At 46.4% G+C, this 22,377-nt stretch overlaps 2 protein-coding genes across 12 annotated transcripts in view; one reads left to right on the top strand and one right to left on the bottom strand.

The window, feature by feature from the left end:
* The window catches only part of LOC135919931 (transient-receptor-potential-like protein), a 397,285-nt gene that overhangs the window by 76,780 nt on the left and 298,128 nt on the right, over nucleotides 1-22,377 (top strand). For 3 of the 8 annotated variants that reach the window (XM_070534943.1, XM_070534945.1, XM_070534939.1), the window contains exons 1-2: nucleotides 2,306-2,444; nucleotides 4,617-6,569. The exons of 2 other annotated variants lie outside the window; for them this stretch is intronic. The gene's annotated coding sequence lies outside the window, so the exon portion shown is untranslated. Of the gene's footprint in view, nucleotides 1-2,305; nucleotides 2,445-4,616; nucleotides 6,570-22,377 lie in introns of those variants that run through there. 3 more of the 8 variants (XM_070534940.1, XM_070534942.1, XM_065453945.2) reach the window with 3 other exon arrangements.
* Nucleotides 1-22,377, bottom strand: part of LOC135919932 (BBSome complex member BBS7-like) — a 69,624-nt gene that overhangs the window by 36,645 nt on the left and 10,602 nt on the right. For all 4 annotated transcript variants that reach the window (XM_065453947.2, XM_070534947.1, XM_065453949.1 and 1 more), the window contains exons 5-12: nucleotides 15,529-15,715; nucleotides 9,606-9,678; nucleotides 7,210-7,276; nucleotides 7,103-7,152; nucleotides 6,911-7,041; nucleotides 3,102-3,186; nucleotides 2,940-3,039; nucleotides 2,218-2,413 (exon numbers count right to left, since the gene is read on the bottom strand). In XM_065453947.2, the coding sequence (XP_065310019.1) occupies nucleotides 2,218-2,413; nucleotides 2,940-3,039; nucleotides 3,102-3,186; nucleotides 6,911-7,041; nucleotides 7,103-7,152; nucleotides 7,210-7,276; nucleotides 9,606-9,678; nucleotides 15,529-15,715 (889 nt within the window). The remainder of the gene's footprint in view (nucleotides 1-2,217; nucleotides 2,414-2,939; nucleotides 3,040-3,101; nucleotides 3,187-6,910; nucleotides 7,042-7,102; nucleotides 7,153-7,209; nucleotides 7,277-9,605; nucleotides 9,679-15,528; nucleotides 15,716-22,377) is intronic.

Raw genomic sequence — 22,377 nt, 5'->3', positions numbered from 1 at the left:
CAGCTGTAGACCACGTGACATGGTACAGCTGCACTACTTTCAGGATCCGAAGCGGTGGTTGCAAAGCTATCTTTTTATGTGATGGAACCCGACGTGTCTTTTGAGTGGCTGAGCCAAGACATTTCTGAACTCCTCGACGATGTTTTCCGTGGGGCCAACACGATCCACAAAACGACTTCCAGCCACCACGCTCAAAGTAATAGCCTCACAGAGCGCTTTCACCGCACACTGTGATGTCATTCTACCATCGTCACATTCGCATATAACACTGTCATGCAGCGCACTACGGGCTACTCGTCATTTTTCCTCGCGTATGGCCGTCAACCGATCACTCTCCTCGACGTCTGTTTCTTTAAGGTTCCGATACCATCGTCGACATCAGCGTGTGATCAGTCCGTTTCGCGCATTGCCCAGTGTCGCCACCGCTCCAACCTCAACACTGACGCCAGCCAACAAGCCCGCAAAACTCGCTATGATGCATTCCACCGCGTCGTTTCTTTCCACCTTGGAGAAGAAGTGTTGCTGTGGACTCCAGTTCGAGCTCCTGGATTATGCGAAATGTTTCAATCCCGTTTTGTCGGGCACTACACTGCTGGGGAACAAACTTCGCCAGGGAATTATCACGTCACTCCCGTTGTCCTGCCTTCGACGGCCGCTGCCGTGCCATGGAGATTGTTTCTCGTTTACAGCCTTTCATATGGCGTTCGCCGCCAAAACCAGCGGCCAGATTGGCCACTTTCATGAACGGGGGAACAGCAGCGCGGGGTCCTGTTGAAAAATGCTTCGAGGTATAACAGCTGCCTCGCAATATATTCGATAAGTCTAGTTAAGTCTAAATAGCAAATTTACTGGTTTGTAGATTTGTAGACTCACCTAAAATCAACATTTAGAATATGTTCACACTTGGGAAGCGGCAAGCGGGTGGAAAGGCGAAAACGGGCGGAAAATATTTTCCGTGCATGTCCAAGATGTTCATATTTGCTTGTCCACTGCAGCGGAAACCACCTCCGCTTTCGCCCACATCCATCTAGACTGTGTACGTTTGTCCGCGTGGTGGTGCTTTTAATCACACCATTTCAAGCGGTATATTCATTCATTGACTCATCAGTTATAAAAAGCTATCATTTCGCATACCTGCGCGTGTAGTTTTTAACTTTCGTTTGCCATAGATGCGGAAGAAGACATAGTTATGATACACTTCGCTAGTTGTTTTTCTTAAAAATGGACAATGAACTAGAGAAAATGTTAAATTTTGCGACCGGGTGTTTACATGCTAGTGCAGCTTCCGGTGAAGCCGAACCGCTTGCTGCTTACTGTGGCGAAAAAATCGGTCCGAGACTGATCGGGCTCGCCGCCTGATTTTTCGCCCGTTTCGCCCCCTAGGCGGGCGGATGTTGTCAAGTTTTGCCGCTTCCATTTGCATCGAGACCAAGTGTGAACGTAGCCTTAGCATTCTATGACTAGGTGCCCATTTCATTCCAATTCCTTCAGAAATCCCGGGCTCGATCCCTTTCCATTCCCATTCCAGCTGCCAGTCTTGCGCTATCATTCTATTCCTATGCCATTCCGGGTGTTTCAAACTGCGCAATGATTCCGGAGTCATTGCAACTCCGGAGTTCCCACTCCGCAGCGCTGGTAGTAACCTGCAACTTTGGTGCTAAGGCTAGCCATCCAGGGGCCGCACTCGACGCAGATGTTTCTCTTGTGGATTGGGCGCTAGCAATTTGACATATATAAAGTTACACACCTCTTGGTGCATTCATTATGGAGGATTGGTCAAGAATGGCCACACACCCATATACGCCTGTCTTGCTGAAGTTGTGGGCACACACCCAAGGGTCACAGATACCCAGCGACCCAAGCTGTCTACTAGGCCAGACTGCAGCCAGCGGCCTACCGGGACGCAGACCCATCTACTCGTTTTGTGAACTCGGCCAGCACGTACCTAGTGCGTCAAGCTAGCAGACAAACTGGTTGACTTCACTGGGTTTGTGATTGCGCGATTTGATTTGTAAAACCTTTGTTAGGGAAAAGAAGGAAAAAGCCCCGAGTGCCTTAAGCATTTCAGAAGATAGGGGGTTATCCGAGGGGCTCGATCTTTATTAGTCATATCATAAGAAGCATTTGAGGCGTGTGTAGGTGACCCATTGGGGTGCGCCTGATCATACAAAGTGGCCGATAGAGTGTAGCTGGAGAAAGCCCTAAGTCGGGCGTCACCTGCAGGACCACGGTGTCAATGGCCGTCTGCAACTGGATGGCGAGCGTGTATGAGGCATCCTGGTGGTGGAGCACGAATGAATCGTCCAGCGCAAAGAAGGGCACAGCCGACAAAGCACCCTTGTCCGAGTAGGTGCGCAGCTGGTACACCTCGCGCTCACGGGCCACCTTCTGCTCCAGCTGCTCCACCTCTTCCCTGGGGGTGATTTGTTTCAAGCAAGCCTCTGGTGAGAGTCCCTCGGTAGGAGTGGTAACAAGGAGTGTACATATAGAAACAATAGAATAAAACGCTCTATGGTCGACATAAAAAATTAAGCGCACTAAAGAAGAAGGCATGAAAGCTATGGTGTTTGCAAAAAAAAAAGAGAACATTTAGTACTGAACTGCTTTTGCTGTTCAGTTTTAGGCGACGATGGAAAAGAAAAGCAGAAAACCAGAATCCATGTTTTGAGGCAACATTAACAACATATGAAATGTGGCAACGTGTGTCACTTGATAATGTTTCTCTTGATTTTCACAATGAAATTGGTGTGTGCAAAAAGTTGGAACACTGGGAAATGGACGAACATGCACATGCGCTGATGAAGCTGTCACTGTATTTTATGTTCAATATAATATGATCTTGACATTCTTTCACTACGAGGAAGCTATAAAGGAAGTCAATTAGGTTTTATCAGGAATTCTCGGTATTTTAGACCCAATAAAAAGGCAGCGGCACCTACTTTAGTTTCAGAATCTTTTGCGCCGACTCCGGAGAAATGAGTAGGTAGTTGGGGTCCAGCCTCTTTTCCGCGTGCTCGCCGGACAGTCCGAACACCCAGCCTGGTAGAAATGTGAACCAAGTATATGAGAGGCGCTTCTCGGCTCAATTAGCCAGTTCTCACCGCTGTAAGTAGTGACCAGGAGTTCGTCATAGCGTGCATTCCCAATGACACCACCTTGCACGGACGTGACGCTTTCACCACAGTTCTGTCAAGTAAAGGAGTTATAGAATTATCATCAATCAACTGTTGCCACGTTGGCCAAACTGGGCACAGTCATGTGTGCACGCTATGATGGATAATTTGCTGCTCAAGAATGATTCTCACTCGAACATGGGAGCATGTTGAATGTGCTGCTCGCAACTTTTATGGTGTAATAAACGAGCGCAAATTATGCAACCGAGTGGTGACGCTGCTGGCGTGTATGTCATTTTATTGCCTACCGACACCACAGTGGAGCAGTTTTTTACGTCCATCATCATGGTCAAAGCAAGGACAAAACAAAGATTCAGTGTATCTTGAGCTCATTGCACATACTGCGTTGAGCATGCATGAGCCTACCCATCAACTTCTGTATGGCGTGAGCACTAACTTTTAGTGTAGAGTTGTTCACATTTATTGTTTTCATTATTTGCGTTTCGGTATTTTTTTAGTAGTAAGCAAAAAGCAGTACCCTCGAGACATTCAAGAAGCGCTCTTCTTGCTTTGTTACATACGCCGTTGGAAGACTAATTGTACGCTCACTGATCAGAAAAAAAAAAAAAACTCACGAGCACTTCCCGTGGTTGCGGTGGTTCACAAGTGATTATTTTCACAACCGCGTTGTTAGAAATTCTACTTTTAATGATGATGCGTAAATAAAATAAAGCAATAAACTCGCTCACGGGCGTTAAAGCAGCATCTGGATACGTCGAGGGTTTCAGCGAGATCAGAGCCGGTTGTTGACCAAGTGTTTCGTATGGGGAAGGTATGAAAAACGCGGTTTACCGCAACGCCACCAAGAACAAGTTCAGGGCCTCAGCAGAGCCACCATGGCCTCATGGGGTGGCGGCGAACGCAAGCCGATGATTGACGGCCGTGCTTGAAAAACTGCAGGAATTTATACGGTTGCAGTAACATTGCTCCAAGAAGCATATTCACGCCCATTTTGTTTTCTTGGTATCAACAAAATTTCAGTGAATATTTCATGCAGAAGGATACACAAAGTGCACCAAAATGTGGGGGGACACGCAGGTGCGTTTGTGGGTGTAGATGACTGAGTGTGAGTGAGTGTTTGTACAGTGTGCGTGAGTGTTTTTGAGTTTGTGGGTCTTTGTGTGGGCGCTTGTTTGCTTGTGTTTCCATGTTTCTTTTTTTAGTGTGTGTTTGTGCGTGTGCATATGTGCGCTGGTACGTGTGAATGCGTATGTATTCCATACGGTCGGTAGCGTTTCATTTTTACATGAAAGAAACCTCTTCATAATAGGTGCAGTTATTGAGCATAAAAGTACTTTTCCGTTCACATCTGTTGAAATAGGAACTCCTGAGTAACACTTCCAAATAAATGCTTAATTTTATGTGTAAACGTTTTTCTAGGAATATAATATTAAAGCGAATACTTCCTTTTACCAAATTGCTCTTTCTGACTTCCTTTTTCAGAGCAAATGCGAATCATCCCGATAACATCACGACGGCTTTCGCACAGGCTCCAAGGTGGGGCGGCGGAGACGAGAAAAAATTTCGCTTTGGTGGAGACCAACCCGCAAAGCTAGGCTTGGTGTTAAGGCACCGTACCTTAGACAAAAGCTACTGACCGCGGCGTTTAACGAGCCATAGCCACCTTGGAACGCGGGCAATGTACAGTCACCTCCTGTGGATGACGTAGGGTCAAAGACTGCAAGGAGTGTTGCGGCTTTGAAGCTTGTTCTAGGTGCTGTTGCTTACCGTCACGGATAGTAGGCCCGGATGGGCACGGATAGTAGGAAGGAAAGGATACCTGAGGGTGGAGACTGTTGAGGTTTTAGATATTCCTGCAGTGGAGGTGGTGCCCGCGCGTACATCCGGGAATTGTGGACCATTGAGAAGTAAACTATGCCGCAGTATTCAGTTGGCAAATTATATGTGGTCATTGGAACATTCGTCGTACTCCGAGAACCAACGAGCACTGGATGAGGGACGAATATTATACGTGACCAAGGGCATTCGGCTCTGTTTCTTCAACAAATTAGCTGTAAAACTAGTGTTCGTGATCTGCGCCGGCTACCTCACGTGATCGCACATGTTTTATTGCGCACTGGTGTTGGTGTCTGCATGCAGGAATTTTTCATCAAACTGAAATCGCGAAGCAGAGCTTAGAGTCTCTTCGCAGCTATGTATGACGGAGATCTGTCGTGGACTCCTAACATGAACTACGTGAAAATGCGAGTGACTGCTATTTGTCATTTGTTTAAGTTCCTTGCAGGAAGGACCTCTAGGGTGCCTGTACAGTCCTGTTACAACTACACATAGTGCTTTTATTTAAATTTCTATGGTACAGTCTATCCGTCATATACAATAATTGCATAATTAATCTGTGCCCAATATAAACTCCAGGGGTGGCCACTGCGGCTCCTCGTGCGCCCAAGTGCGGCTTGCGACTCTCTGGCATCTGTGCGCCCCCGCCCCCTCCATATGCTTGCTTCTAAAGACCAGCTTACTTAATTGTCTAGAAGACGCATGCACACGGGCAGCCATTGCGAGTTCGCACCGTCTCGCGGAGATGCAGTGCTAACGTTTCGAAGCAAGTTAAGACCTTTCCACAAAAAATTGGGAACAAACCATCTGATGAACTTTACGAGACTGAAGGGCATGCTGCATGCTAATCTATAATTTCACTTGACGAAAGTTAAGCTTACTGAATGCTTTTTCAAGCTTCATGAACTGGACAGTGACTTCCAATCTCGGTTTAAAGATATGAAACAACTCAAACCATGCTTTGACTTACTAGCCAATCCTTTCACGGTCGATGCGTTGAGTGGCGAATCTTCAATGATGGGACGCTTTGCAAGTGATATTGGAGCTTCTGAATGGTGTACCGGGAGCTTCAAGAGGACGAATGACTGAAGATGATCATACGATCTTCCGAGACTGCTGATTTCTGGCGGCAGGTGCCAGAAGCAAGCTATCCCACGTCAGGCATGCGGGCTAGAAACTTTTTCAATGTTTCATCCAGGTAACTTAACTTGTGCGAGGCACTCTTCTAAAACGGAAATCGGTGAATTGAATACAGCGTGTGAGCCTTACGGGAGAACATCTGGTTGCAGATTGCAACCACGTCGCTTGAGCTAAACATCAAGCTCCACGAACGGGAAAACACAATGCAGAGGTACCATGAGCAATCGCTCCATGTGTGGCATTCACTGACCAAGAGCTTTGCTGGACGAAATAAAAAAATCCCATTTCCTCAATTTTTGCTGTAGCGCATGACTACGAAGAATATTTATTATGGCTCTTTGCATATAACTATCTGGCCCTGACATAGAGTACAAGGCGCCCCAGACGACATGAACTAAACTCTTCGCCGGAACTCCCACCTGTACCCGGACTTTGCCGAGCCTGATACACTTCTCGTAGGTACGTAGACGTCAGCTTTTGTTTGTCTGGTTTTACGTTTTCTTCTGCAAGAGTCCAGTTTATTAGGTGATATCCTGAAATTTCATCTTTTATTAATCACTACCTTTTGCTGCGGTGGCTTCGACGTCTTAGTTCTTGTCAGTCTTGTGCATTTTATGATTACAAACTAATGTTACATTCCCTCCGTTATTTTCCTATTTCAAACTTCAACCGCCGCATTTGCCCTTACTTTTCTCGGAAGTACACCGAGGCATTAAATTTTGTTCTGAAGCAAGCACATGTGATTCTGTGTTCTGTAGTGTCACGTGATTGAGCGTTGAGTGGAAAATAGAGGTAGTTACGTATGCGAAACGGAGCACCGGTTCACCGAGGTCGTTGAAGGAGTATATTTCCACCTGACCATCATTTCTTCCGGCAAGGAGGTCCAGGACTCCGTCGCCTGTCATGTCGTAAGAGCTGAGACAAGTGACACCTACGCAAACAGAGCTTTGCATATAATCAGGAAACATAAGTAGGGCAGCTGTCATACTCACTTCCACCTCCGTTGGGATTTTCGATCTCCCAGACCGGAACTTGAGAAGGCCTGCGTATAGGAACTCAGGCTATAGAGACACGAGAGCAAGGACTGCCGTTTGCTTACTTGTCGATTGAAAGGAGGCCGATTTTGCCGTCACTGGTACCGTAGACAACGTCTTTCCCTGTTGGCCCTGTGAGCAACATGACCAATTCTGCACCACCACCACTGTCATGGTCGCCGTCACTATTGTTCTAAGCATCATCGTCCTATTTTATGTACACTGCATGCCACGAAATATTAACTCGTCCCACGCTAGCTTATTTAAAGTTATGCCTGAAAATTTGCTAATTTCGTCACACCACCTAATTCTCAGCTCTGGCGCTTCCATTTCCGTGGAACCCAATCTGTAACAGACGAGTAGTTGTCTGTCCTACGCATTACATATACTGCCCACCCCTTTCCTTCCTTTTAATCGGGTACCCACGTTTACTCTCTAAATCGCAGCGCAATATTCCAAATTGCTAACGTTCCACTCAATATCTTTCGTTTAATCGCTCGCTGCGCACTCCTTAACTTTTTCTCCAGCTTCTTTGTTAACCCTTTCAGACGCCACTTTATCCCGTTGATCGAAAACTTGCTTTCACCATATCGCTTGCATCTTCAGAATCATATTGTACAGCTGCAGATAATATTAAGAATTTGCAATTCTTTCGTGAGTTTTGTCAAGTTTACAGAATTTCAACTCCATGCGAAAACTCGCTACAGGAGCATCAATTATGAGAACATAAACTATTTCATGTTTTGCAAAGCTTGAAAAGCACTTATCCAGCCACTTGAAAATTATGCCTGGTGCATGACATTGTGGCGAACATTGAAAGAGGAGAACCCGCTACATATAGCAGACTGGCACAGTGTTAGAACACCCAACCGTTTACCTTCTCATTCATTTTGCTAAAAAAATTATGAACGATACTCAAAATTGCAGCACAGTTCCAATAATAAGTGTTTCAAGAAGCATGCAACAAATTTTAAATGTCATTGCATTAATTAGTGGTTTGCCGTTGATGCATTATCTTGCTGTACACAATTGTATCGACAGCGTCTGAAAGGGTTAACGTGGAATAAAAAAGTTTCTCCCACATATGCTGGTACCGGCCGAATGCAATGATTGCACACTTAGCAAGAATTGCGGCAAGCTGCCAGTAATGACTTCGTAATGCCTGCCGTATGCACTTCAACCGATGTCCCAATAAAATAATTTAACTTTGCTTTTCTTCATCTGGGTGTCATGTGATTGACAAACCTATATAAACGACCTCTTGTACAGATCTCGCAGCCTGACTGCCCAAAGTTTAACGCTGGTTCTCTTACCAGGCTGCTGTAAATTACTTTAGCCCTCTGCAAATTCATCTTCGCACCTACTCTTACAATAAATTTCTCGGCTAACGTCCTGAATAATTTGCTACAAATCATCTCCAGCCTTGCTGAAAACGAAAATGCCACCGCGCAAACGACAGGTTGCTGAGACGTTACTTCCCATGAGCCCTCAATTGCGGTGCTTCCCCGTCTAACAAATTATGTTCTTCGGTGACTTCTTTTGCCCGCGTCCAAATTTTCGCTCTCTTTCTTGTACCTTGAATTTTCACCAGTTCGCTCAGACATCAGTATTAGCAAATATTTCTTCTAAGCATTCTCTAATAGCATTGGAGAAACTGTTTGCGTTCCTGGCCCTCTTTTTTGTAGGTCTGTTTTCAGTTTGCTTGCGAAGAATCACGCCAGCTGTGGAACCTTTATATATATTGGCTCATACGTATACTTCCTATCATAAGAAGCCAACAAACATTGACATCGAGGAAAACATAGGGGAAATTACTTGCGCTTAATAAATGAAATAAAGAAACAATAAATTATTGGAAATCAGAGTGGCTGAAAAAACAACTTGCCGCAGGTAGGGCATGATCCCACAACCTGCGCATTTTGCGTGCGACGCTCTACCAATTGAACTACCGCGGCGCCATTTTGCCATCCACTTTCTTGGGTATTTGTTTCCTGGTAGAAGCCTGGGAGTGTTAGCCATCGCCACCACCCACATATCTTGGTGGTAGGATCGTTCCCCACCTGCGGCAAGAAGTTTTTTGCATCCACTTTTATTTCCATTATTTATCGTTTCCTTATTTTATTTACTAAGCAGAAGTATTTTCCCCTATGCTCTCCTTGGTGTCAGTGTTTGCTGGCTTCTTATGACATGTCTAATAAAAATCGGGCCTCTCAATTAACCCCTCTCTTCGCGTATACTTCCTGTAGCTTGTAATGCCTCGAATGCCCGGATAGGTATGATTAAAGCTGAGTGAAACTCTTAAAAGCGGCATTCTTCAATTGGAGCAGATGCACCATTGATCTGCGCTTTCGACAGTAGTCCATTTTTAACAGCGTATTCTGGTGTCAACGTGACCTGTAGCAAATCAAAGTATGTAGCCCCATTTATCACACAAGAGTGTTGCGCTATCTTGTTTTCTCACCTCCATCTCCTTGATAAAGAGTCAGTGCTGTTACAGGGCCAGACACTTCGATCTCGATCTGACATTGAGAATCCTGCAAAGAAAAATAGAGAAGCAGACCAGAAAGAGCGTTCCTTAACTAAAGTTAAAGAGTCTACTTTTGGGGATTATAGGAGACTGTTTCTTTCAGTCTATGTTTTGTACAAACTATCCCTATATTGTTTATAATTGTTCGAGCTTTGAGTTTTTCGCTTGGTCTGCGAGACCTGCTTACCAGCATCAGTGTAAAGGACGAAGAGGGTGAAAACAGTAACCATGAGCAATGGGGCGCAGCAGATAGGCGAAGTATAGATACAGTAATATACAATGATAAAATACGACTATAATCCGCCTCCCAAGTCCCTTGCAGCACTGCCGAACGTACGAAGTCTACATAGACAACATAGTGCCCACGTTACAGCGACGCGGGGCATGTTAGGGCCTTTGCACATGCACCTCGTATACCGTGATTTCAGCAGCCACTGAGCGGCCGACGCTGTGTGGATGAACGCACCTCGAGGGGTATTCGTATTTTAATGCGTAAGCACTTTTTTTGTCGAGTTTCCCAGTCCTGTCACGCGAAAAGGGCAATGCCTTGTATGTGCAGCAAAATCCCTAATTTACAATGTTAAGACGTTTAATCGTTATAATAGTGTAAGTGTACACGATCGGTAGGTTTTAAGCGATAACGAACAACTTAAAGCAAAAAATAAAATAAAAATCGAATACTAATATAAATGCACAGGGCGCCTTAGAAAATGCACGGGGAAGCATATGGTAGGGGTGGGTCAACTTAAATTTGTGGGTGAGCCGACTTGAAATGTTTAAATGTTCAACTAAAATTAGGGGCTGGGCAAACTTAACATGTGGGGGGGAGGGGGCTAAATTGAAATTGGACATAAGCCAAATTAAATTAGGTGTGGGCCAGCTTGAAACTTGAACGTGGGCCAACCGAAATGTAGGTGTAGGCCAATGTGAAATCTGGCGGTGGACCAACTTCAAATTTTAGGGTGGCCCAAATGAAGTTCAACAGTGGGCCAACTTAAATTTGGAAGTGGGCTAACCTAAATTTAGGGGTGAACCAAGGTGAAATTTGGACGTCGGTGAACTAAAACGGGGGGCGTGTCAACTTGAAATTGGGGGGTGGACTAACCTAAATTTTGGGATCGGCCAAGTTGAGATTTTGGGGTGACCCACTGTGCAATTGAACGCTGCTGAGTGTCCTTCGAGTTATGAACACCTGTCGGGCCAGCGAGCGCGTTGAGCCGCTTGGCGCGCTTTCATTAAGTCGTACCGAGGTGCCACCAGAATGCGGGCAAGAGCTTGAGTGGGCAAGGAATGCACACATAGCACAGGCTTGCGTGAGCGACACATGACGTGGTGGCGCGGCGATGCACTCGCCCCTCACGCCACGTCGACGCGTTACTGCGGCAGCTGCAGCGTTCCCTGTCGACCGCTGTGCTCCGCCGAGCCGCACTGGCACCCGGCGTTCCGGATTAAAATCAGTGCGATTGAACTGAAGGGGTGCGGCGAGAAAAATCTGACAATTATCAAGTAAAGCCTAAGCATTCTTTGCGACCGGAAAGGCCATGCAACCGGAAAGGCCATGCAACCGGGAAGGTAGACTTTGCAACCGGAAAGGTAGACGCGCATAAGCTAGCAAAAGTAAGTAGGCAATTCTACGCAAAAATGAAGTCAGAGCCGCGCCAAGCAATGCTTACGCATTAGTAGACAATTCTCAGAATTTCTGTAGCTTCTTATTGTCTACGGGCCTTGTAGCTTCCGTAGTGCTGCAAACCACTTTTGAGATGAAATGCAATACTCGGGCAGTGCAGATAATATTGGAGGCCACTCGTCTCACCGAGGAGCTGCAGACAGAATCTGATTGTTATTTAGGGGGGGGGGGGCGTGTTTTAGGGGAATCTCACTGGAGCCTTTATTGTACAAGTCGCAGTAGACAAACAAGGTTCAGGGAACAAGATGAAAAGCGTCGTCTGCGTTGGCCTCTGTTTACTGCACAAATTTTATGTTATTCGTTGATTATCTTCTGTGTATTGCCAAAAAGCCAAGTGTCGACTCAGAAGAAGACAAGCTCAACGTACACATTGGCTCAAATAACTATTTGATTCAATATTCGTTATGCCTATCAGTTGTGTGTCTCTTTTTCATGCTCATTCTTCACTCATTTTGTATCTTATTCGTGTCGGCTCCCACGGGCAATTCCATCGTCTTCTTTAGCATGGACATTCCCAGTCAAAAAGACAACAGGAATTCCTGTCGCAACTACAGACATTTCTGTTGTACGACGAAGTTCCTGACGAAGCTCCTGACGTTTCTGCAGTTGCGACAGACTGTAAGATTTGTCGGACGATCCTACCGCTGTCAAGCAGATGTTGGACTCGTCGGACTATCTCGTCGCTGCCACTATTTGAAGGAGTTGAAGGTCGTAGAGAGGAACTCGGTGAACAGGATTTATTTACATATTAAGCATTTTAAGCAAGATACATTGGCAGTCTAGCGCGACTCCCATATGGAGCACGCAAAACTAACATACAGCAAACAGTTTACGAGCACACAGCTCACTACTACATTTCGAGCATGACAACGAGCACTCAGCTCCCAATGACGAGCACGACACGAGCACACTCTAGCAGCCGGCAAACGCTTCTTATAAGCTCTCCGCTTGACGTCATAGTTCGACGTCATCGTTCGGCGTCCACTCTTCGAGGTCCACGTGGACGGAGTCCCAGTGGGCGGAAACGTTCGTCCAGTCATTGTAAACTTGCCACCGCCCCACAGTACGGCCCACACACACAAAGGCACACACGTTCGAGCCTACACACACAAAGGCTCACACGTTCGAGGGCCCCGTGGACGGAAATGTTCGTGTTGCACACACACACGGGTTTCAGTACCGCACAGCTCTCAGTGTTGACGTCAGAGGGCTTCGTGGAACTCTGCTCCGTACCACGTTCCTGAGCTTACCGCGCGCCACGTGGCTGCCGGTCATCCACAGTTCTCGGAAGGGCGCCCCGTCTGGTGGGCTTGGAACACGTGCAGCGGGCTGAAAGCTGGCACGTTGCCACCCCGTACAGCCATTCCCAACAAGACATTCCTGATGTTACGACAAAATGAATGAATGGTTTATTTCTTCATCACTTCATGCATCCAGTGGTACAGCTGGAAGGGGTGGTGAAAAGGCAACTGAATCGCTGACAATGCGCCAATCCCCGCCCAGACCACGATATTGCACTCAGCGTGTCACTCTGTAATACATAAATGTAGTAAAAAAGAACGAGGAATATGGGTTTATTTGACTGTTTGAGAAAGAGTGTCAGTCCAACATGACTGCTCAAGAGAAGTGCGTTTTTAACAGCAATTTTTAAACACTCGGTCCTCCGGCGATACAAGGCGGCGAATGTTCGTTTCGTCAACGCAACCTAGCCGCCTCCCGCAGGATGGTTTACGCCCACAAAGGCACACACATTCCGATGTCCGGAGCCGACGTCAGAGGGGCCCCGTAGCACTCGGAGCCGTTCCGGGTAGCGCGTTGGGGAGTTTGGGAACAATAGTTGGCCCGCCGAGCTCATTCCGTCACAAAGTCGATTTAGTCACGCAGTGGCTAGAAGTTGGCGGCGAAACCCCCGGCATCTTGCCCTCATAGTCGTAAGCGGGCGGCAATCCGGCACTGCAGGTGGCCATTCTTAACACCGCGTTATCCCCAAGACGCGGAAACGCACTCGCATCGAGACAAATGCGCCAATGTCGTCTGCTGTTGGCGATAGTTGCCAGCTGTCAACAGACTTCATGTCGTCCAATCAGAGTGGGTGTGCGATTCAGCAAACTTTGCGACACGATCCGCCCTGCAGGCGTGCGCACCGATCTCCAGGCAGGCGGACGCGGGCGGAACGGACAGGCGGCTTTAGCAAAGTTGAGCTATAAGGAAGCTACCGAGGAGAGGATATGTCAGCGTTCCGCTCATACCAGTGGCAGCCTACCTTTCTGTGGTAAATGACATACTTTTGAAGGAAACGAAATTGGTGATACCGACAAACATGCACAGAGATTTGTTGAAGCGGATTCACGCAGACCACTTTGACCAGGCACAAAGGGTAAAGCTAGGGCTAGACCGAAATTCGGCGCAACCCATCTTGCGATGACTGCCGATGGTAATGGGTTTAGCACTGAATCGATCTAGCGGTATTACCACCGCCAAAAGAAGTTACGTAGGAGGCGTGTACTCCAGTGGGATTGCGCTTTCGCGACTCTCTATGAACACTCAGCGCCATCTACCGCCACAGCCACGAAGTATGCGCGTGGCCTCCTAAAATGCTTGGCGCGCCGGTGCGTTCCTACGCGGAGCAACACGTCATGTGGCAGACGGGCTCGTCTCTGGCGCTTCTTTCTGGACATGCTGTGCCATCTAGGGGCACTGCCGAGAGGCCGGCGCTTGACCTCCAAGAAGAGAAGTGGGGCGCACCCGTGCATGCCGAGAAGTGTTGCCGCTCATGCTCAGTGACCCAAGTTGGTTCATCGAAGAGCGGCACATAGCCAGCGCGCTTATGGCACCGCGCTCCCAAGCATTCGCGTAAAAGCCGTTAATAGAAAAGTGGCCCACAGCCAGTTTGTTAAAGCGCAACCTGCTGAAGCGTCAAAAGGGTTCCTGCTTGGTAAAACAGTGTTAAAACGCGTGGGGATGCGCGAATCTTACGCGTCCCCTGATATCCTGTTTTCCCGTGTAGCTCCCGTCTCTTGCAATGCGGCTTCGCCTCGTGGCGTGGGGCCCGCGGCGGTCGGTGTCGCTGAAGCGCAGTACGAGAGATGACGCGAGTGTTGCGCTGCTAACGCCACCTACCGGCGGTGTTACTCGGGCGCGAAAAGGAGAAAGCAAGTCCTTTTGGGTTGCGGGTCGGCGAGCGCCGCGGCGTCCCGCGCGTGCGCCGATCCATTCTTCTGCGAGACCTTCTCGCGTGGCCTCCTTCGAACGCGCCACCGTTCGCGTGACCGTACGCGCGAATGACCAGGCGTTCGGATCCAGCATGGGGCGAACATATTCGCTCGCTATCCAGTCGCGGTGAGTCGGACTTACTAGATTTGTCGCGCGCCCATCGGCATGTTTTGTGGATAGCAGCTCGGCTAGCAGGCATTGATCTATGAAAGGTGCAATAAATGCCCTTGTGATTGTTTGCACTACTGTGTTGCCGTTCCTTTGTCCCAAAAGCACGGGAGGAGAACCCCACAAACGAGGAGAGAAAAATACATATTATTGCGCAATTTGTAGAAAAGAACGAAGGGGGGTGATAGGACAGAATGCACTCTGTGCACTACACCTCTTTCCTGTCAGCATACCCCCCCCCCCTCTTTTTTTTCCCTACGAATTGCGCACTAGAAATGTTTCATGCATAATGAGGGAAATTTGAGGCATATATTTTGTCATTGTAGAGTGGCACCTTTCCAGTGGCCCAACCTCGTTACCTAAGTTGGCGCCATAGACCCACATTGAAGAGCGGCAAATGCCTACTAGCACGTTCCCAGGGGCCCAAATTGCCACCAAATAGGTTTGTTGAAGACCAACACATACGGAGTGGCACAAATATAGTGCTCTGAGTCGGCGTCGGAGGTTTCATTCAACAGCGGTACTTGCCCAATCCCGCAACTACAGTGACGCATTGCACAGTTACCCAGACAGGCGGAAAATTGGTTGGTTGGTTGGTTAGATAGATAGATAGATAGATAGATAGATAGATAGATAGATAGATAGATAGATAGATAGATAGATAGATAGATAGATAGATAGATAGATAGATATCTCCGGAATGTGCGTCAAGTACCCTAGGAATGCTAAAGCATTGAAACCGAATCATTGTCACCTTGCCGCCATAAGGTAAGGGTGATCATGCCTGACCTTGAGCACCCGGAGAAGCCTGTCCTGGCAAGCGAGCACGGGTACCAGAGCTCTGAGCTTCTCCACGGGCAGCAGGAGCATGTCATTGATGCGGCCACTCGACAGGAAGTAGTTCTTGTCCTGGCATTCGAAGTAGTGGTTGTAAACGTATTCACCGCACACCGCCAGGTCGTTGCCGCAGACGCTCCTGCAGGAAAGGACGGATAGCACAACGCTCCGCTCAGCACGCAGCCCAACGCGCGAGGCCACCTGGTTGGTCTCCCGAACACGGTGACACCACGCGCCAGCGATGGAAATCTAAGCGCTTATTTATGTTCACTGCCTGGAAAAGATTTTTGCGCGCACTTCGCCACACGTGGGGCTCGCGGAGCAATATGGCACGAAGAAGTAAGCGTCTTTGCCTTCGTAGTTTCGGTGATAAGAGCCAGCTTTCGTGCCGCATATCTATAGGCGTTTTTAAGCGCTACAAACGGAGTTAACAACCACCCTGAATTTTCTGGAGTGTATTAATTTATATAACATATTGTATAAAATAACATGCATGGGTTGCCGTTACTCTCGAATCTAGATGAAACTGCACTCTTCGTTGGATGTACCATGACAGTGCGGGCGCACTGCACACGCACCTTGAAGAATGCCTTCGATGGTACTTAGAAAGCATGCTGAACATTTCGAATTTCTTTCTTATATACTCCTAAAAATCACAGTGAGAAAGAGGTCGGGTTCATATGAAGTTTGCGACGAGAAAATTGAAATCAAGTGCAGAGCCTTTCTGTTTTCTACACGATAAACGGCAAAACGTATAATTCGTCAGGTGCGTCCTACACGCCTTATCCCAACACCTATATAATTCACCACTTTCCTTCTTCGTATTGCCGACTTCGTTTTATTCTTCACGCAGCTAGACTTTCTTTAAAAAGCCCTAAGCAGGACGCACAAAAATGTTATTTGTTTTGCAAAGCAAGCCACAGAGTACAACAGTGCGCCTTCGGTCATATCGTTATCTCATAACTCTCAATGAGCCCATTTCTGCTGCGGTTACAGTGACAAAAACAGTGGTGGCCTGCTGATTGACGCGTCAGTAGTGGATAAGTATTGTAGATCTAGAGGACGATTTTTCGAGCACTACAACCGAGAAAAAGTTGATTATAAGCACTCTGCAAGCGAAACCAAATTCACAGTACAGTCAATCAGTCTACCTACTTCGTAAGATTCGTTGCATCAAGCACGGCTTAGGGGCTGTTACGCAACGATGCATCTAAGTGAAGTTGCCGCACCGGCGTTTTTTATTTATTTACATGTACCTTAAAGGCCTTCGAGAAGGCATTGTGTAACGGGGGAAATACGGTAACATATTAGTATGGAATCAGGAAAGAAGGAACATCATTATAATGAAAGGAATATTCGTGCAACATGGAAAATTAATACATTAGCAAATACAGTATATAGAGCAATAACAATAAACGGTACACAAAATAGCATAACAGCATAATAACATTATAAACGTTTTTGCGTGTGTACAGTAGTAAGTATAATAAAAAATTAGGATCGCTGAAATTATTTTATGAATGTGTTCTAAAATGTAGGGAAGAAATTGAAAGAAGGCAAGACGTGTTAGACGGTTGAAACGGCACATTGATCAATTAGAGAACTACGAAATGTACTGTGTTTAGATTGGCAAGCGATATTGTATAGGGTGTGGCTATCACGCAAGCGCCCCGATAACAAACCAGGGTCCCTTTTCCCTTTGCCTCGCTTTAGCCGCAGCTAAAACATGAAGCGCAATAAACGGCCGGGAGTTCTTTTTCTTTGCCTAGCCTACTGATGTGTGGTGGCTCTGCTTGAAGCGAGTGACACATGGTGTCAGAAGCGGCCCCGTCTGCCCATCAGGATCGTTTCCATGGCCTAAGCAATGGACAGCACAGCACAGATGATTACGACACGCTGCTCAAGAAATTTGTCAGTTACTTCCATGAAACGGAAAAGGAAGTCTACAAAGGGCACGTGTTTCGTATGCGTGTGCAATGTGAGGCTGAACCATTTGAGCTGTTTTCGCGAGATCTGAGAACTCAAGCTAAGCTCTGTAATTTTGGCTGCTTCAAAGGATCCATGGTACGTGACCAGATTATTTTCGGCGCTAATAGTACGGCGCTCAGAGAAAAGATGCTCCGAGATAAGTCTCTCACATTTCAGAAAGCAGAAGAAATGTGCAAGGCGACGGAGGTTGCCGCAAAGCAAAATTACTACATGGCGCAGAGAAAGTCTCCAAGTAGACTACGCCGTAAGAAATGAGCCTGACAAAAGAAAGCAAATTCGTCGTAAGCAATGCAGCCGGACGCACGCGCCACGACAATGTCCAGCTTACGGGAAGCACTGCCACGCGTGCAACAGAATGAATCACTTCTCGGTATGCTGCAGAAATCGCCAAGTGAACCAAGTACAGGAAGAGCTGGAAGGTGATGAAAATTTCCAAGTTTTGGACGTCAGCATATGCGGTGTCAACAAACAAGCAGGGCTAGATTGGATGGTGCGAGGCGAGATTTCCGGATGCAAGGTCAGATTCAAAGTTCATACAGGCTCCCAGGCAAACCTCCTCCCCCTCCGCATTTTTCAACGCATCCGCTGTACAACGTGCCTGAGCAAGAGTACACTGGTCCTGACTGCCTACAACGGCACCGTTATCAAGCACGTCGGCATCGCCACAGCACCCCTGGTCATGAACGGAGCGAAGCACAAGACAAGCTTTCTAATCGTGAAAAAAGGCCGACGAGCAATCCCTGGCTTTAACACATGCCAGCAATTTGGCCTCATCTCAATAGCTGTGGACGCCGTTAAACAAGACGGGCACAAATCACTAGAGCAAACTGTCCCGCAACTTTTCCGTGGAATCGGCTGCGTGACACTACAGTACAAGATGGTGCCTAAATGCAGCAACCAAACGGAACGCCCAGTGGTAAAACACTGCTAGACGTCCAATGGCACGCCATTGCCTCCACTGCAGCAAGGAGACATGGTACGGGTTCGCGACGGCCGCCAGTGGTGGCTCAAAGCGATGATTCTCCATAAGGTGAATCCTAGGTCGGACATAGTGAAAACGGACAATGGCCGCATTCTAAGGCGAAATAGGCAACACCTGCTGCTAACACGAGAACACTACAGGGTAGTCAACGACAGCGACGACGACGATGTGGACATTAGCACCGAGGCCAGCAGACCCTCAAGTGTTAGAATCACCGGTGGTCATGATCAGCCATGTGCTGGACATGCAACAAGACTCAGATCGCAGCATCAGGTACGGCTGCTGGAACAAACATTGCAGCACTTCCACGCAGTTTAACCCGACTATGGACAGGGCCTACGCAATGCCTCCATACCTCTACACCTTTACCTCTATACCTCAATGCCTCTATACGAAATGCCTCATGACTTCGAGCGTACACGGCTGACATACGATGCCAATTTTCGGCAAGTTTCTTAGTGCATTGTCAGATCTGATTTCTTTGGAGAGGAAATGATGTATCAGGTGTGGTTATCAGGCAAGCGGCCCGATAACAAGCCAGCGTAACTTTTTCCTTTCCCTCGCTGCAGCCGCAGCTATAAAACGAAGCGCCATAAATGGCGGGGGCTCTGATTAAAGCAAACGTACAGATGTTATCTGGTACAGCATTCCAAAAACGGGCCGCACGGAGCAAAGCGGTCAGATTAAAAGGGTGTGTGTTGCCTTATTTCGGGTGTAGCTGAACTGATTGTTCAGTCTTTGAGACGTCGAGAATGCTTCTTTAATGTTTCATGAGCTTAAGCCAACTGTGTGAATGAATCTATGAAATAATAATAGAAGGAAGGGCAATATCACGGCGAGTAGTTAGTGGTTGCAACGAAAGATCGAGCTTTATTTGGGTTACTCTTGACTGGTTACTAGAATTTTTGTAAAATGAAATGGCTCGCTCTATTCGGGATCCTCTCCAGGAGTTCGATGAGGTATCCTTGATGAGGTTACCATATACATAAGGCGAACTCAATTTTTGGCCGTACAATAGTTATATAAGCTAGTTTTCTTAGTGGTGAAGGCGCACTTCTTAAGTTGCGGTGCAGAAATTCTAATGATCTGGAGGCGTTAGCTGAAATGGACGTGATGTGATTAGTCCATGAATGATAGGGCGTTAGGAGCACTCCTAAGTACTCATATTCTGTGATTTGGTCAACTACGTTAGAATCCAGATGATAAGAAAAACGAGATTTAACAGTTTTTCGAGAAAAGGAAACTACTTTGCACTTCGACACGTTTAGGGGCATCAGCCACGTAGCACACCAATCACTGATATGTGCAAGGTCATTTTAGAGTGCCGCGTGGTCAGCGGAACAGTTAATCGAACGGTATACAATGCAGTCGTCAGCAAATAATCGTACAGAAGAGGATATATTATTCGGTAAGTCGCTAATGTAAATGAAAAAGAGAAGAGGTCCGAGCACACAGCCTTGAGGTACACCGGAGGTGACGTCAGACAGGGAAGAGGAAAAGTTAGCAACAGGGAACTGTTCACGATTAGAGAAAAAATTACGAATCCATGATAGGGTTAGTGAGCCAAATTTAATTGCACAGAGCTTTGATATCAGGCGGCTATGGCCTACACCATCGAATGCTTTCGAGAAGTCCAAAAAAATTCAGTCAATTTGTTTATTGCTGTTCATATCACAGTTTAAGTCTGGCGTGAATTCTAGTAGTCGGCTTTCGCAAGAAAATCCTATTCGGAAACCATGCTGTTTCGGGTAAAAAAGTTATATTCAAGATGAGAATATATATGGGGTGCGATAATGTGTTCTAACATATTGCAGCAAATGCAAATCAGTGATATAGCGCGGTAATTTTCACTGGAACTCTTGTTGCCTTTCTTATAGACCGGCACTTCTTTTGCTATCTTCCAGTCTGTAGGAAGCATACCAGTTGTAAGGGATTGGTTAAGTGGGTGTAGCAGAATATTGTTCGATACTAGTATTGTGTTTTTAATATTTTGGAATTTGCACCATCTATGCCAGAGGATGAAGACATTTGAAGGTTACCTATAAGATCGACTACGCCTTTTAAAGTGAAAGGGATGGGAGCCATGTACTGGGAATCGAAATTGGGTACAAAAGGTATGTTAGAACTATCTTATCTTGTAAAGACGGATGTGAAGAATGAGTTTAATGCTGTCAGACATTGGCTGTCAGGAATAGGTCAGTTTATATATCCTGCAATAAAATAAAACAGCACTCATTTCTAGGGCTAACTACGTTCCAGGATTTTCTTTGATTGCTTGTAAGAATTCCTGGTAGGTCTTTTGAGAAATATTTATCCTTGGCGACCAATAAAGCTGCGCAGTACTCTTTTAGATGGCTTCTGCATTTATCCCAAGCCAATGTTGTTCATACGCGCTTCGCATTTTCGTATAGGCCTTATTTCTTTGTTTCGCATTCTCTGAAGAGTTTTAGTCAACCATGGGTTGGAATTATCATTAGTTGTAGTAACGAGATGAATATGCCTTTCAATTAATGCAAGCAACTTATCTCTGAATAGAACCCAATTTTCGTTGACAGATCTGCTGGAAAAGGATGGCTCCAATACGTCAATAAAGAAGTAATCTAGTTCTAAGTTGATGATACTAGAATTACCTTTATTGTAGGCTCTAATTTGCTTTGTTGTGAAACTGGTGGACGCGCAAGGAATATCGATGGTCACTTGGAGTAGCTGATGACCATTGAATCCATTTAGGTTATATATGTGGCAGTTTTTGGAGCTGTTGTTAAAATGAGATCTAAAAGATTGGAATTACGAGTCACTTGATTAACTACTTGAAATAGTTTCAAATCTAATGTTAAGGAAGTAAAGCTTGTGCACATATGACACGATGAGGATAAATTAACCCAGTCAATTAAGGGAAGATTGAAATTTCCGTTTAGATACATTATATCTCCCTGATACAGACCAATTACTTCTTTGATACTATCATGTAATGCAGTTAGTGCAGTTAGGAAAGAAAAATCAGAATCCGGCACATGGTAACAGTTACGGAGTAGTACATTCACGGTTGATACAGAGCCGGCCACCCAAATGATTTCGTGGCTAGTATGGGTTTGAACAACAAGAGATGCGGTATTCTTTTTAATTCCTATCATGACACCGTCACCTCTTTTTATTTATCACGGTCGCGCCTGTATATGTTGTAAGTTGTGTTACCGGGGAAAATTTCATTGTGTGTTATTCAAGGGTTTAACCAGGTTTCGGTAAAAGCAAGAGCATCCAGATTACAGTCGTCAAGAAAAGAAGAAACAAGATCGCCCTTTGACATAATACTACGGAGGTTAGCAAACGGTTATGATAAGGATGAGGAAGTAAGCGTTTGGCTTGGTTTATGCTGATTGCGCACATGCGAGTATAGCCGGGGCTATCTATTGACCAGGCAAACTGCATCATTTGCGACATCATAGGTGTAGGTCTCGGAGTCTATGCGCATTCGGTCGACATGCAACTTAAACGCCTTGTTTTTATTCTTAGCAAAGCTAATTAATTTGCTCCTCACTTGTGGCGTTGCGGGTGAAAAATCCTCGCGGATTAAAAACGTTGATCGATCCCCTCAGTTTAGACGCTGAAGTCCAGACACGCTCTTTGTGTTTGAAAAAAGTGGAATTTGCTGCCTGTGTTTTTTTTTTTGCAAATGCTTGCCCGAACGGTGCACGCGCTCAAATTGTTGACCTGTCGGGGTAACGCCAAGTTTTATTGAGCAAAACTTTATAATATTTGCTCGGACGCAGCCCAATCTTCTTTGGGGTCATCATCTATACCAAATAGAAGATATTCGAGTGGTGTAGTCT

This window comes from Dermacentor albipictus, chromosome 3 (assembly GCF_038994185.2).
Source record: "Dermacentor albipictus isolate Rhodes 1998 colony chromosome 3, USDA_Dalb.pri_finalv2, whole genome shotgun sequence".
In the NCBI taxonomy this organism is placed as follows: domain Eukaryota; kingdom Metazoa; phylum Arthropoda; class Arachnida; order Ixodida; family Ixodidae; genus Dermacentor; species Dermacentor albipictus.
The sequence above is the reverse complement of the archived record's forward strand: the minus strand, read 5'-3'. Positions and strand labels throughout refer to the sequence as shown.